The 16,636-nt window shown below is 42.0% G+C and overlaps 1 protein-coding gene across 4 annotated transcripts in view; it reads left to right on the forward strand.

Annotated features, from left to right (window-relative positions):
* MAST2 (microtubule associated serine/threonine kinase 2) overlaps positions 1 to 16,636 on the forward strand; it is a 187,161-nt gene that overhangs the window by 76,864 nt on the left and 93,661 nt on the right. For all 4 annotated transcript variants that reach the window (XM_058029787.1, XM_058029788.1, XM_058029789.1 and 1 more), the window contains one exon: positions 3,929 to 3,960. In XM_058029787.1, the coding sequence (XP_057885770.1) occupies positions 3,929 to 3,960 (32 nt within the window). The remainder of the gene's footprint in view (positions 1 to 3,928; positions 3,961 to 16,636) is intronic.

Consider the following 16,636-nt stretch of genomic DNA (forward strand, 5'->3'; position numbering starts at 1 on the left):
GGATACATGGAAATGTAATGCCAAACTCCTTTGTGGTGTGAGTGGAAACCAGTTAAATCACACCACCTACCTCATAATTTACTAACTAAAACATTTAATCTCTACTATAAGTGATACTATATATGATTCTGAGTAGCTTTAACCTTTATAGAGTGCTTGTGAAATGCTGTTGGACTTACATTTTTCATAATTATTGAATCACTGCTTTTGTAGTGCTGCTCCATGGGTTTGAAACCACCCTGTCATTATAAGATACAAACTCTCTGTTGGTTCATTGCACACACTGAAGTGTTGAACTGTCTTAAGACTCAGCTGAGTCTCAACCCTGCGAGTGTATCCCCATCTCTGGGGAGCATTTTCATTGTCCCCTTGATCCCCTGGAGATCTGCAGTTTTCTCCTGGCAGTGGCATCCTCAAAAAGGAAATAGTGTAGCAGTGGTCTGCAGTCTGCTCCCTCCTTTCCATCCCCAGATGTTTTCTCTCTGGGGTGTAACTTCACACACAAACTCTGGTGATCTGGGAAAGCAAATCTCATCATTACGCTGCTCGTGGTTGTGTAATGTCCAGCTCCGGTGCTTTTGCCTTGGCCTATTTTGGGGGATTTTAGGGGCTGTTACCAGCTCTGGAGAGGCAGAGAGCTCGGAGAGTTCATTGTCATTTCTCCAGAGGCCAGGGAAAGTGCTGCAGAGGCCAGGACGTGGTGGGCTGTGTGGCTGTTAGGGTTTGTGAAGGGGATTTTAAGACTGACATGAACTGAGGCATAGTGGAACAACAGGTATAAAAATTGATTGTTTTGATTGTGCTCTTTGTTGTCAAGACCACAGTGGTATTAAATGGGAACTGCTGCCTATTGATTCAACAGCTGCAATGTTTGTCAAGGTGGTGGTGCAGAATGAAGACAATTCCTGCATGGATAGGATAATATTTCAATTGCATTGAGATGTCATCTGCCAAGACTTTGTTCCTTCCTTATTTGGAAACTCAGTTTCCAAGAGATGTTTTCAGGAACAAAGCCCCCGGCAGTCCTCCTCCTAACCTTGCATGGATTTTATCCTGAATTTCTTACATTATAGGAAGTATTAAAGGTCATATTGTTTGAGTAAAGCAAGAGTTCTGTAAGGGAAAGGATTTGTCCATTCCTGTTCCTGGGCCATGTTTCTTGTGATGTATGTCTGGTAATTACAAGTCACAATTACCAGAGCTGTGCTGCTGCAAGGGAGTGTTCCCTCTTTAAATGACTTTTCAGCTCTAATGACTAGAGCAAAGCTTGTAAAAATGAACCCTAGAAGTTAAAAAACTAGAAGGTAGTTAGATTTAAAGGTCACTGTTTTGCTTTTTCATCCAGTATTTTGAAATTCCAGAGTTTTATACATACATTTTAAACATTTCTGGGGCTTACTGTGTTAGAATCAAAAGAAATACATCGTTTGAATAGAAAAAGTGCCTTCTGCCAAGAGGTGCCATCTTCTTTGAAAAGCATAAATTAAATACAGCTGCTCATATGATGAAAGAGATGTATATGCATGTCTAAGTAACATACTATCCAAAGAAGCAGGATAACATATAATACCTATATCTTATCTATTTTTTATTCATTTGCAGTAGCAAAAGCTGTCCTTGCTACATAGGTTTCACAGTTGGAAACTAATTCTTTCTAACAAATGAGAGTGGAAGAAATACCTTTTTTAGAATATAAACCACACAACCTGTTATAGATGCTAATGATTTATTATCTTACGCACTTGAAGTGTTTTGATTAGATCTTGACAAGTTTGTCTGACGACAGGAATTTATTTCTCCATGCTGTAAGCTGTCAGCCTTGAGATAATTCACACATGGAATTTGCTCGGCACTGTTAAACTGTAATGAAATTTCAAATTATGGAGAACTAATACTTGAAAAGAATAATGGCATGTGAGAGTTATTTATTGACTTATTTGTTATTAGTGGCTGTAACTTTTTGGTATCTTTGGAAAACTTCAAGCCAAATCCAATGTGTTACTGATCAGACCAGTCAGTGCCTGTCAATAGCATTGTTAGTCATGTCAGTCAGCACAAACACTGTGGCTAAAGATGGAGAAGAGATTACCTTACCAGTGTTATAGATTTGATTTTTTTCCCTATTGATTAATTTTTTTCAATATTCAGTGAAAACACTGAATTTTTTTTTTTTCTTAGAGGGGATGAAAAACATATCCCGTAGATCAGTACCCTGACATCCAGCTGGTGTTGGCCGTGCTGGTGCTTGCTGGGCTCAGCCGAAGCCAATCAGCCGGGGATGAGCCCGGCCCGTGCCGATGTTTTAAGGAGAAAACCTCCAGAATCGGGGCCGGGCCGGCGGCCGCGGCTGCCACCTGGCGGTGTCCGGCGGGAGCGCAGCCCCTGCGGCCGGGCGGGGCCGGGGACTGCGGACAGGGGACAGTGCCCGGGGGGGGACAAGGGACAGTGCCGGGAGGAGACAGTGCCTGGGGGCGGACAGTGCCGGGAATGGACAGTGCCTGGAGATGGACAGTGCCAGGGGATGGACAGTGCCGGGGATGGGGACGATGGACAGTGCCGGGGATGGACAGTGCCCGGGGGGGGACAAGGGACAGTGCCGGGGATGGACAGTGCCTGGAGATGGACAGTGCCGGGGATGGACAGTGCCGGGGATGGACAGTGCTGGGGATGGACAGTGCCCGGGGATGGACAGTGCCCCTGGGGTGGGACAGTGCCGGGGATGGACAGTGCCGGGGATGGACAGTGCCAAGGGATGGACAGTGCCAGGGGATGGACAGTGCCAGGGGATGGACAGTGCCCCTGGGGTGGGACAGTGCCGGGGATGGACAGTGCCGGGGATGGACAGTGCCCGGGGATGGACAGTGCCCCTGGGGTGGGACAGTGCCGGGGATGGACAGTGCCGGGGATGGACAGTGCCCGGGGATGGACAGTGCCCCTGGGGTGGGACAGTGCCAGGGGATGGACAGTGCCAGGGATGGACAGTGCCCGGGGATGGACAGTGCCGGGGATGGACAGTGCCAGGGGATGGACAGTGCCGGGGATGGACAGTGCCCGGGGATGGACAGTGCCCCTGGGGGTGGACAGTGCCCGGGGATGGACAGTGCCGGGGATGGACAGTGCCAAGGGATGGACAGTGCCGGGGATGGACAGTGCCCGGGGATGGACAGTGCCGGGAGGGGACAGTGGCAGGGGATGGACAGTGCCCCTGGGGTGGGACAGTGCCTGGGGATGGACAGTGCTGGGGATGGACAGTGCTGGGGATGGACAGTGCTGGGGATGGACAGTGCCAAGGGATGTGCCGTGTCCGGCAATATCCCCGCCTGGAGATGCCCCCGGGCTATTGTCTGCAATAAAAAAGGAAAAATCCCCCGTCTGCCTTTGCTTGTGCTGCTGAAATGCAAAATGCTGCTAAGTGGAAATTGTGTTTGGTCTCGAATTTTTTATGGTAATACATAACACAGCTAATGTGTATGTTTAAAAAAAAAACCCAAATCGCCCCCAAGTGCACTCTGTGGCACAAATTCTTCCTTTTGGTGAGAGTGTGAGACCATACTGCAGCAGCTGCAGGCACACCACGTTCCACACTTCTGGAAGTGGTTCGGTCTGATGCTGATGAGGTATGTAGGACAGAATTAATTACTGCCTTATCTGTGCTCAGGCTTGAATTTCAAAGTTATGTTTGCTCTGTTGAGTACTTATGATTTTTAACTCCAAAGGCAATGATTGTTTAGGCAAAATGAGCGACCTTCATACCCCAGACTGTGCATTCTGAATGTGCAGCAGCAGAGCTGTGCAGTTCCACACTGAGCATGCGCTGGGAAATGGCCAGCTCTTTATTCATTCCACCTCAGTTGTTTATTGATAAATAAATCAGTAATATATAATAAAAAGTAAAATTAACTCAAATTTTTTGGTTTTTTTCTTCCAGAAAGAGCTCAGTCTCCCCAGAAGAGGAAGCTTGTAAGTATAATTATTCTTTATTCATACATTGATTTGTTTTGAACATATATAGCTGTTCAGTTGTGGAAGTAATTTAGATGGGCAGATGCTCTCTTTTCTCTGTTCAACATTTTTGAGAATCTGTCATGGGCTTGGATTTCTGTGAGACTGAAGCCTCTATTCATTTCCTTAAGTGTAGCAGGAAAAGCAGTGGTAGTGTAAGCTTACTTCTAATTACCAGCCTGAGCTGCTCCTGATACCAAAGGAGCTGCAGTGTTGAGTGCTGCCCCTCTGACGTGGCTGAAGGGACTCCAGAGGAGCTGCTGATTGTTTATGTGATATGGACAACTCTGCTCACTGCTCTCCACACAGTCTGTTGACAGAAGTCTAAGCACACAGCTCCTGGGCCACACAGGCCAGGGGTTTGTGGAGCAGGCAGCCTGACAGAGGTGTCTCAATAAAGTAGTGCATGTCAGGAAACGTAGGCTTTTAAAACTGTCATTTAAACAAACAGCATTTTTTTTTAATGCATTATGGTGCTTAAAGAATTTCAGCGAACTAACTTGGTGTTTCAATGGTATTATAAGAGCTTAGCTTCTGCTATGCTTACAGATTTATGGTGGAAGAAATTGCATTATTGATTGCATTATATAAAAGAGAAAGCTTTTGTACTGCCTGCTATTGCATTATGATTTAAAATTGTTTCCCAAAGCTTGTGGACTACAGACATGAAGCTCACAAAAGCTTATAACCTTTCTTCCTCAGGTTTCTGGTTCTAATGAGAAATGATTTTCAGTCTTTCAGTGTAAGCTGTCCCCTTTGTAACAGAAACAGTGTTTGGAAAATGCTGTGTAGAGCTTGTGATTCAGGGCTGAACAATACAGAGGATCAAAAGGTCTTTTTTTAAAAGTGGGGCATGACCAGGCCTTTTTGTTTAGTTCATATGACAATGATAAACCAGTCAGGGAGTTATTTAAAGAACATGAAGCACTGACTGGTTTTGGGGTTTTTTTAACCAGTATGCCTCAAAGGCTGGCTTAACGAGATTTGAGAGATTTCTAAGACAGGTGGTGTTCATCATTTGAAGATTATGAAGGTTCTTTGATCAAATAGTGGAGCAGTGAGTTACCACTGAGTTTTTTTGTTGAATGTAATTTTTGCACAAAGTTTTGGAATTGAAATTGAGGATGCCAGAGATATTCCATCTCATTCCAGCATGGAGGTGGGTATGACACAAGACTAGTCATGTATTTTCATTTGAGCTGTCTGAGATATAAATGAAGTGCTGCAGATGTGTAATGTTTTAGTTACTGGTAACTAAACCAAATGACTGAATATTTTATTTCTGTATTACTTAACTCCTGCAATTTTCATTACTACACTTTAGTTTTCTTCCACGAGTGAGTGCCTTTTAAGCTGTCACTATGTGAAGTAATTTAGCAACCTGTGTCAAGAAGATCCAGGCCATAAATTTTAAGCACAAGGTTGCAGCTACTAGTGAGACTAAAGATCTATGAAGAATTGAAATGTCTTAGTTGCCTGTGTTGTCTAGCTGATTATTTGATTGTAGTTTCTGGAATTGCAGATTCTCTATCAAGTCAAGTACCAAGTGTAATCCAGAACCAAATGATATCTTGTGGTTTGAGAAGTTTTAACTGTTCATGAAGTCAGTGGTGTATTGTGGCTGATATAGATCTGTGTTGATGGTATACTATGAAATGTACAGGTTCACTGAAAAGGCTCTTGTGGAGTTGATCTGCTTGATTTTGCATATGCCAATATCAGAGTGCTTACTTGATTTAAAAAAAAATCCACTTTGTTTTTGAATTAGAAACTAGAGAAATTTACATCAAGGGAATATGTGTATGTAGTATAAGGTAAAAATATACGTATACTATGTATAAATTTGTTTAACCATTTTGTCAAAAATAATGGCATTTCAACTCTAGGCAGTTCTTAGTTCTTCTGGAGGGTTTTCCTCTGCTGGAATCAACTTAACTGTGAACCTCATAAGCAAAAACAAATTCTGAAAATAAAATTTATTCTGAAAAGCTGCTGTTGTGCTGTGGCAGATGAGCAGGGATAGCTATGGGTGTAGCCATGTCCTGATTCATTGACTGTCAGTCACTGACTTTTGATCACTGACAGAAGCAGCAGCAGGAATGGACAGGAGGATGAAGTACCTGGCTTGGAGCCAGAAACCCTCAAGAGGTGCATGAATTTCCTTTGCAAACTCCAGCCTTTGTAGCAGTTGAGTAGCAATTGAATTATATACAAAAATCAGCCACTCAGCATTTTTTTGTGTGCTAGTCTGGAGGTTGGGGTGCACTTCTGTCAAAAATCTCCTACTGCTGACTGGTTTGGTGATTGCTTTGCTGGATTGTGAGTTACAAAGGTTTTAGCCTGTGGATCAGCTTGGGTATTTGTCATTGCTGAATGAAAAAGGATGAGCTATTCCTGAAAATGCTTCTAACTTTTTCTTTGTGTGACTCTCAATATTTCATATTTCCTGAGTCAGTATGACTAATCTCTGTTTTATTGCAGGGACTGATTATAAGCAGGGACAAAAAGAGCTGCTGTTCTTATTTGTGCTAAGGAAAAGGAGTGGAGTTACAGTCTCACTGTTTTTGTCAGGAGAACAAGAGAACTTTTGTCACCTAAAGAAGCTCTTGGGTGGGAGCTGAAGAGAATGAATGGTGGGATGGAGCCTGTGAAGTCTGTTGATGAGTGTTGATGACTCTTTCCATATTAGCAGAAGGAAACACAGGCACACTGTAGGGGATGGCTTTGCACTTGGGTATCTTGCAATCCTAATTTTGAAATAATCAGCACGGAGTGAGCAGACATGTAAAACAGATGGGGGAATTGTATGCAGGGTGACATTAAGAGAAATGCCTGATAATTTAGATACCATTTTGTTGTTAATGTGCTTAAAGTGTTTGTGTTTCTATGGGAGGTTATGTTTAATGCACTAAAGGAGATGATATTCAGCTGAGTTGTAGGCTGCTAAGAGACTGAATAGTTAGAGAACAGGAATAAGTAGTTATATTTTGTCTCTGGTGTGGTTCAATAATCAGAGTTCAAAGTTTTCCTTTAATGAATTATGCATATAAATGTATTGGTTATGTTTTTCCCCATGCTTTGTTCACAAAAGAAATAATTACCATTCATGAATATTTTCTTTCGTTTCAAATAGTGGATGTGGAGTGATAGACTCAAACTTTGATCTCCAGCCTATTAGTCAAAGTGGTTTAATTATTTTCAGCCATTATCCTGTTCTGTTCTCTGTAGAGATTGGTTTTTGTATTGTTGGCTGCAGCTTTCACATGGTTTTGATGTGCACCTGCACGTGAATCACAGCAGAGACGTTCCAGACTGGAAGGGACAAAGGTGGGGACTTTGCAGCAGGAGCGTCCCGTGGTGCAGCACCTCTGTGTGTGTGTTCATGTGTCTGAGAGCAGTGCAGCACCCACAAGATCAGGCTGCAAGCTGCATTTCATCCTGGCTGCAGGATGCCCAGCACCAGCCTGGAGCTCACTATTGCTCCTGCTTGCCTCCTTGCCTGAGCAGTAGTCACTAAATCCAGTTGGGGTTGCCCTTGAGCCATCTGGTTTCTTGTTCAGTACCCCAGTAACAATAAATTAATTATAAATTCAGTTCTTTATAGCGTGAACTTTATTGACCTGTTCAGGCTTTTTAATGAAAAATGTGGGTTTATATTTTAAATCCTCATGGTTTCTAAGGCAGGGTTCATGGTGTGGGTTGCTGTAATTTTTGTGCTAAATGTAAAATTTTCTAAAAAGAAAACACAGCTTTCCCATATTATGTCCAAATTTGAAAAGAGTAATTTCCTCAGCAAACTAAATTTGCTAAGCCAGTTTCTAACTTCAGCTGTAAGTTTTTTTTGTTAATTATTTCCTGCTATCAACCATCTGTATCAAATATACTTTAAAAGGCTGTATACAAATAGAAAAAGAAACTGGAGGCATAAGAAACGTGAAAAAATAGTTTTAGTCCAGAATATCTCCAGTAAAAATACACATTTCTGTGAACCAAATATTACACATTGTTGTTTTGATGGTGATTGGTGCTGGTAAAGAGTAGTATTTACCTGAGGTTTTTATGTCTGTCTCTGAAATATGGTAAGCAACATAAAAGTGTTTGTTGAGGACGTGTGCAAGCCTTTTATGGGGGTCTTTATTCCTGCTAATCACTTTTTAAGGCAGCTTATGTCCCCTGTGGGACTTGTTTTCTCTCTTTCTCTCCCCTCTTCTCTGCATTACCATTTTACTTTAAACCTCTGAAGATTCTTGGTTTCTGCTGCCCTAGACATTTCTGAGAGGGTTTCATTAAACAAGTCTTCATCATCATTTGTTAAACTTGCCCCCAGCTTCTAGACAGTAAAATAACACACAAACACACCAAGGCATTTCTTTGGGGGCATGTGTTGAACTGCTTGTATTTTTTTTGAATGTTTAGACCTTGGAAACAATAAGTTTGATGGCAGGAAAGAAAATTTCTGTCCTTTAGTGGTTTACGTCTTCGTGCTGCCATGCTCAGGTGCTGTGGGAATTTGCTCTGTGTCTGCAGAGAAATGGAGTGCATAATTCAGTTTCTGCTCCTCTTGGCGGGCGAGTGTTTCTGCTGGTGATGGATGGATGCCGTTTCCCTGCCAGGAGCCAGTGCCACTGTCCCAGGAGTGGGAAAGCCAAAGTGCAGGAAGTGGATGAAAAATGGTTCTGAAAAGGAATAGGGAATTTTGCTGCTTTTGCACTCTCTTCTGATTTAAAGTAAGAAATAATGCCTCCACTCAGTGCATTCTCCTTGTGGTGCTTTATATAGATGGGGAGGGAAAGAGGTGCACTCTTCTGACCACCCCATCCTTCTCCGAGCACGCAGAAGCAGCTCACAAGCAGTAGGTCAAAAATAACCTGCTGCTCTTAAGCTGATCCATGGGGCTGGTTCTGGAGGTGGAACGTGCTGAATATTCTTGTGGAGCTCCACAGCACTGCTGCTATTCCTGTATTACACTTTAAAAATTATTTGAAAGCAGCATTGTTTCTTTAAAAGAAGTGATTTGGTGAATCAGGAGTATTTTAGTGTTATGTATAGACTGTAATCTCAGAGACAAAGAATTTATGGAGGTTTTCATCAAGGATTTAAAAGTGGAAAAAGTATTTTGTGCAGCTTTTATTGTCAAGTTTCCACTACTTAATCCAGGCTCTCATTTAATAAGTACAATAGAATTATTTGTAGCATACCAAATTTGTACTTTTTGTTGCTTGCTGTGCTGTCTGAGTGCAGAGGCACAGTGTGGGGGCAGGGGCTTTGGTTGTGTAAGGAATAGCCATCCTGGCCCTTCCACCTCAGCCTGGCACTCTGCTTTCCTAATTGCTGAGAGATTGCGATTTTGTACTGTGGGGCTGTGATCAGAATCGTGGGGAGGTCTGAAGATCAAAATTGTCACCTGGAATTTGACTTGGTAGATGAGTATTTGTGAATGGCAACCTAAATACAGCCTTTAGCACTCTAAAACCTATATAGTTTTTAGAGTGCTAAAGGCTGTATTTAGGCTGCCATTAAACATATATATATATATATATATAACCACATATAAATATAAACATATACATATATACATATGTACATATACACATATATACACATGTACATATATGCATACATATATACATACATATGTACATATATGCATACATATATACATACATATATATATATGTATATGGAGACTTTTTTGAGGAAAGTAACATTCTTACGAATACACATTTAAAAAATGTTGGGCATCATTTGGGGGCAGTTTTGTTAATAGCACAGAATTGATTTTAAGCTGGCTGTTTGCAAGCAGAACTGTAAAGGAAGCATTTTCTCCTGGTGAAGGTGTTCCCTCTTCCTCCCCTGCGGCTCCCGGGCTGCTGCGAGCCCATGAAGTCCCTGTGTGGAGCACAGTCTGGGGGTTTCGGGAGGCTGTTTTGAGCTGCTGTAGCTGAGGGATTGATTTCGGAGCGGGCTGGTTCCCGTGTCCCGCCGCCAGGCGCAGCTGCTCCCGCTCCCCCTGAGGCTCTGCCGGGCTTCGGGAGCGAGGGCCGCTCTGCCCCATCGCCCTGCGGTGTCCGGGCTGCTCCGAGAGCCCTGCCAGAGCCCTCTCACTGCGCCGTGCCCCGCTTGGCTTTGCTGGGAAAGCTGCTGCTGCTGCTGCTGCTGGCAGCCCCGGCGCTGGTGGGTGATCAGCGGGCGATGCGCGGGGCTCGGCCGGAGCGCGGCAGGACCGCGCTGCTGGCGCTGTGACAGGTCAGATGGCCCCTCTGTGTCCCGGGCTCCTGCCTTTCCTTCTGCTGCCCTCCGCTGCCTTTCGCCGGATGCTGGGAATAGCCTCGCAGGAGATTTTTTAAATCTGAATAATTTTTTTTCTTATAAAGAATTAGGTTTTTGACATGAGCTGTGTGATTAATCTGGACCATTGCTGAGGTGTCTGTGACACGGGGGTGTGTGAAGAGCTCGGCATTGCACTGATTGTTCTGTGCTCTGCGCTGGAGTGATAACAGTGGCCTCTCCTCCCCAGCCCTAAGCCTCTTAGGCTGGGAAGAGGCATATCAGTGTATCAGCACAATGATGAAGCGGAGGAAACAGAGGCTCGGAGCCCCATCTCTGCGGATCCAGTAAGGACTGTTGTGAAAAAGAAATTGCACTTAATCGTTTCAAATGGAAGCTACGAAGAGGAAAAACTGGCCAGAATTTTCTGTGGCCAGTAGACGTTGCTTTGATTTGTTAGAACTTTCTTTATCTGTCATGCTTATTTTGCTGTACATGAAATTTTATTTTGGAAGCCTTAGCATTTTACTTTTGTGGAGTGTTGACCATGAAGTATAGCAAAAAAAAAGGGCAATGTTTCAATGTTTTTAACTGGGATACATTGTGGTTAAACTTTGTCCCAAGCATTAGCGTAGTCAAACGGAATGTTTGTAACTATGTCTTTCTGGTTTGATCATTCTTCAGATTTAAAAAGCACTTTTAATAATTTGTCAGAAAGCTGTCACAATGCTAAAATCTTCAGAAACCTTTGTTACCTTTACTGTCTTCTAGAATTAAGAATGCTTTTGAAAACTTCTAGATTTGAAGCAAGAAGTCTTAGCTACATTGCCACATGTATTTCTACAAATGGAATTTTAACAAGCATTTCCTTTTAAAATGCTTTTCCTTTATAAGTGCTTTGAAATCTACTAATGGAAACTGCTATTTGTGATCATAATTATATTTATTATTTCTATTAGGTAAAATTAAGGAAATTGTATGTTTAATACTGTGTTCTTAAGTAGAGGAGGTGAAAAGAATCTGTCGTGTAGTCAGTGGAGGGAGGAGCAGGGTAAGAGGCAGGCTTAACCTTTCCTGTCTGCAGACTGTAAAGCTCATCAGCTGTTTAAGCAGAGATTGCTGGTGGGGAGGATTTCCAGTGTATAAAGGTTGCATTACTGATAAGTATTTGGATTCACCAGGAAATTTAAAGCTTAGGAGCATGGACAAACATGCTTGACTTCAGGACTCTAAGTGTAAAATATCTGAATTCTAAACAAAGCTGAAGCGTGCCTCAAATTTCCATTTTGCTCACTTTTGTATTTAAATAAGGTAAATAGAAACTTTTTTTCAGCCCTTAGTCAAAAATCAAAGTTATAGGTATAAGAATACACTGGCACTAATTTGTATTCTAACACATAAGCGCACCGTGTAATACCAATAATTGTAAGTTAACTTTTACTTTATTTCTAGTGAAGGACATCTCATCATGTATAGTTCACTAAAGTAGGTGTTAGAATCTCTGCTCTGTGTTTATGTACAAGTCTGTTTGCAGCTTTTTGAAAAGCAGCTACTTTGAGACCTTTTCTGTGCCCCGTGTGAATACAAATGTGCCTTGGCTGCTGAGCCTGCAAAAGCAGGAGAGTTCACAGAGCTGAGCACAGAGCTGGGCACCAGCACCCTCAGCTGCAATCCTGATGCTGCCGTGGATGTGCTGTGGACATGTCACTAAACCTCTTCATGCCTCAGTTTCCCCACTGCTAAAATTAGAATAAAGCCATTTTGCAGTGCTGCTTTCAGGCTTAATTAGTTGTTGCTCTAAAACAACTGCCACTGCTAAATGTTGTTTTCTAGTTAATGGTTTGTGTCATTCATATTTTCACAGTTGTGTGTTTTGGTTATTGCCACAGCTGTGGCGTGGAACCATGGCTCCCAAATTGTGAAGGCAGTGATAGAAATGGTCTGTGTTTGCTAATGGTGCCATTATTAATTTGTTCATTTTTCTCAATTAAGTACTTTATATTAGAGATTGACAATGATGTGTATTCCAGAAAGCCTGGAAATCACTGCAAGAAAGGATTTGGATAATTCCAGATTGGAGGATTTTTTGTAGTGGAAAAATAACATTGAATAGATATTAAATTGACTGAAAAGTACATTTTGGTTTGGATGATAATGGAAAAAAATTACTTTTGACCACTTAGTTTATTGCATTTGTTTAGAAGATATAACTTGTATTTTGAAATTATCTTTTTTCTTTATTGAAACAGAAGATGTAATATTGACCCTGATTTTTTTTTTCTACTGTGGTACCTTGTCAGAATCTCCTCTCCTTTGTTCTCCCACTGCCGAGGAAATGATGTTCATCAGCACATGTTCTCTCCTACATCTGCTCCAGGTCTGCAGCATCTTAAATTCCCATTTAGTGCTGACTGTGCACTTGCCACTGCTCCTCTAGTATTTTACCTGAACTCACAAGCCCAGAGCAATCCATCTAGTCCATGCTACAGCCATCCTTTTCAGTGGAGGTAAGGACAGGTATTGACTAGGAATTTTTAACAGTTTGGTGTTGGCATAACCATCTATGAACTTAACAGCTTCACAGTTCTAGACAATAACACCTAACAGAAGGAAACAGCTTCCTACTCACAGCTTACTTCCAGCCTTTTAGTGTTCAAGTTGATGTTGTGTTTTGGGACAAAGTTTTTGTAGTTTGCATGTAGCCCTATGTAGGGGAAAAGATAAATTGGATTTAGGAATGGAAACCTGTCTGGTGGTGTGTGCATGCCTGTTCCTGGTGGTACCTTGTGCAGCTTGTACCGTGCAGCAGAGGAGCCCTCACAGGCATGTCTGGTGTCAGGAAAACCAATTTAAAAGTCAAGCAGCCTAAAGTGGGGTCCTTAAAAACCCCTGTTTAAGTAGTGGGTCTGTGCTAAATACTGCACCCTCTTCTATTCCCTGGAAATCCACTCTGCTTTCTTACAGAGTCTGGCAGGCTGAAGTCTCCAAGCACAGGGTACACAAAGGATAAGAAGTAGAATCAAGCCTGTTGTTAGCAGGCTTGAGTGAAGGATACAGGAGTTTCCAAATCAAAAATAGCCCAAACCAGCTGAGTTTATATTAAAGCACTTAACAGCTCAACTGATATATTTTATATTTTCCCTTCAGGATTAGCTCTTGCTCCTCACTGTGCTCGTGTAGGACAGGCACAGCCATCAGCCACCCCAGTGGAAACCTTCAGCTTCTTCTCTCAGGGGAAATGTCACCAGCTCTCAGGGGCACAGTCCAGGCAAAGGCTCACACACGCTGGAGATCTTTGCGTGTGTGGTTATGAAACTGGAGCTCAGTGGTACCTACTTAAAACTTGAGCCAACACAGCACCAGAGGGCTGGTTTTGAAGTTCACATGCTGCAGGGTGGATGTGGCTGGTCAAATTTCAGTTACTCATCAGGTGGTAATGCAATAGCCCCTGAATCGAGATGTTATTTCAGAGGGAGGTTGGTCTTGCTGGCCAGCTCTGGTGGGACTAACCAGAAAATGTGAAGTTGAACTATTTTAGTCTTCTGTCCCTCAAATGCAGAGTAGTGTATACGACATCTGTTGAGTGGAAATCAGGTTGTCAGCAGAGGAAAGGGACGCTGCATGTGTCTGTCCTCACTGTGCATGGCCATGGGGAGAGGCTTGCCCAGCCTCTGCTGCTTTCCCTGCACGTTGGGCAGCACTTGGTGTCAATTCTTAATAAGGTGCTCACTTTGGCAGCACTTGGGGGAAGTGAAGGGCAGCAACTACAGAACAGTCTCCTAACATTTCAATGTCATGGCCATCAATCTAATTTTAAATGAATTTTTATTATTTAAAGGCTGGTATTGGGTAATGTTCCTTTAAACAAGGGTGATTAAACTCGATTAAATGCTGTTTAGCCTTGGGGCTAATTAACAGACTGGTAAGTGGCAATTAAATATCAAGATTAGATTATTGTTAAACTCAGCTGAGAATGGTTCTTTTTGGAGATGAATCTGATGCTTATTGATTATTTTCAAAAACCTTTTTTATACTTACTGCTTTTTCTTCCTCTGAGAAACCTTCAATTTTCAGAGTTCTGACATGGGTCAGTGAATAATTTACTCTTTAAGAACAGTTCATATAAAAGTCTTAATAGCAAGCTTTATTCCACTGTTACTATGGACTCCTTGATAATAATGTTTTTCACATATGGGGACCTTCCAGCCATCTGCTCTTTTAATACTGAATGGTTGATGATTCACAGATACATGGTTCTGTGTGAGAGCTTAGGTCGACTATAATAAGTTTTTATTTTTGTCGTTGTTGCTTTCACCTGTGCAGCTCTTGATCCTGTTTTATCCTGTTTTTCTTTGTTGTAGTTTTGTTTACTTGGTTACAGTGCCAGTGATAGCCATTCCTGCTTGCTTAGAGCAAAGGTTCATCTTGGCAAGTTCCCCCTGTCATTGATCTGCTCAGCTTAGCACCTCAGGTTAGCCAGGCAGTGATTCATTTCCATGGCTATGCAGGGAACTGCTGGAAAATGTAACAAGAAAAACTTGTGCCTTCACTTTAAATCTTCCTTACTTTTTACCTTTGGTACATTGCCTTTGCAAGAATCTGCACAGATTTTCCCTTCTTCCCTATATTTCGTGGTGCCATTGATAATTTTATGTTGACAGATGAACAACTGTTGGTGCATCTGATGTCAAGACAGATGGCATGGAAGTTCATGGCTTCTGAAAGAGTTACTCTAATTAAGATTGAAAATATTTTATACATAACCTTTGAACAAATGAAAATAATGTAAACCTTGCAAAAGAGTAAAAGGAAATGTGGTCTGATTACAATAAAACCAAATTGATAACAGGCGGAATAAGACTGCTATAGTTGATGGAAATGTGGGTTGGAATTAAGGTCATGCATCTTTAGGAAGAAAAGAGAATTATGTCCAGAATTAAACAAGTTGTGATTTTTGTCTTTGGGATCTGGCTTGCACTCTTCTAGGGATAACAGGAAAGTCAAATTACTGAAGAAGAAAATGAGGCCATGGTTCACAGCTGGTCCTCTTTATGAGCTGGCAAATCTTTGTGCATCCATATTTGTCCTTTAATTTAATCAAAATATGAATTTACGGCATTTTTTGCTCTCAGGTTGCTTAAGAGATGTCATGAATTGATTGTTCTAACTTGGAAGTGATGAACCATGAGATTAAAGGAGAATGCAATTACCCCCATTCCAGAAAATGTTACATTCTGTGTAACACCCTCAGTGAGATATAAGAAATTTTCAGTCATTCTAGAAACAGTTTAATTTGTTTGTGGTAAAAAGGATGAAAGTGTCCAGGTGCTGTTTTTCTGGCATCTCTGAGTACTGCAGCTGAGGTGAAGTCTCAGTGGAAATTTACTTCAATTTCCTAACAAACCAAGGGAAGAGTTGGCTTCAGCTGGATCATTCCAGGGGCATTTTCTCGTGCTATTTCAATTTCATGAATTCATGCCAGTTGTGGAACATGTTCTTATAGGGATGTATGGTGGAGGTTATTTTTATAGGAATGTTTTCCCTTGGAAATTCTAGCTTTAATGAAGTCTATTGGAAATAGCTATTAATTTTTTATAGCTTTTCAGAAGAGTTTAATAGAATTTTTTCCTAGCCTGTACAAAATCTGGTCACCATTTGTGGATGTGATGGTGACCAGACCCTTGCTGTCTTATTTAAGTAAAACAAAATGGGAAACCTAATGTTGCTCCAAAATAGTCTTTAAGCACACTACATAATTACTTGATCAGTGTGTAATTACAATGTTATGAGTTTTATATAATTAGGATTTTATGGACATCTGTGATATAATTTCAGAATATATTAATTTATTTACATAAAAAGGCTATTCTAGGAAACAAGCCTTTCATCAATAATTGTGGTAAGTAACAAGAATATATTATATATAGGCATTCAGCAAATGTCCTGGAGGGCTGCCTGCCTTTATTTAAAGCCTTTTTTGTACAAGCTGTTGCAATGGATGAGGGCAGACCTATATTTAGAGCTAGGGCCTGTTTGGGTGTATGAGTGAGGTTGGGTGGGCAGTGTCTTGGGCAGGTCTGATCCATTGCAGTGAATCCAGTGGGCTTTCCAGGTTTGCAGGGTGCTGGTCAGCAAACCCTCACCAAAGGGTGGGGATGGGACATCCACCTTCTTGGAATGGGTCTGCTGTTAGACCATGGCTCTTTATCCTGTGTGTGAGGATTGCTGGTGTGGCTTGATGAGAGCCTTGTAACTCCAGTCCTGCTGCTTCAGGCAGGTGCAGAAATCCCTTCCATAGCACAAGGATGTAATCTTGGCACACACATCCCCAGATCACCTGAGGTCTGGCTTTTGAAGATTGCATATA

This window comes from Melospiza georgiana, chromosome 9 (genome assembly GCF_028018845.1).
Source record: "Melospiza georgiana isolate bMelGeo1 chromosome 9, bMelGeo1.pri, whole genome shotgun sequence".
In the NCBI taxonomy this organism is placed as follows: Eukaryota; Metazoa; Chordata; class Aves; order Passeriformes; family Passerellidae; genus Melospiza; species Melospiza georgiana.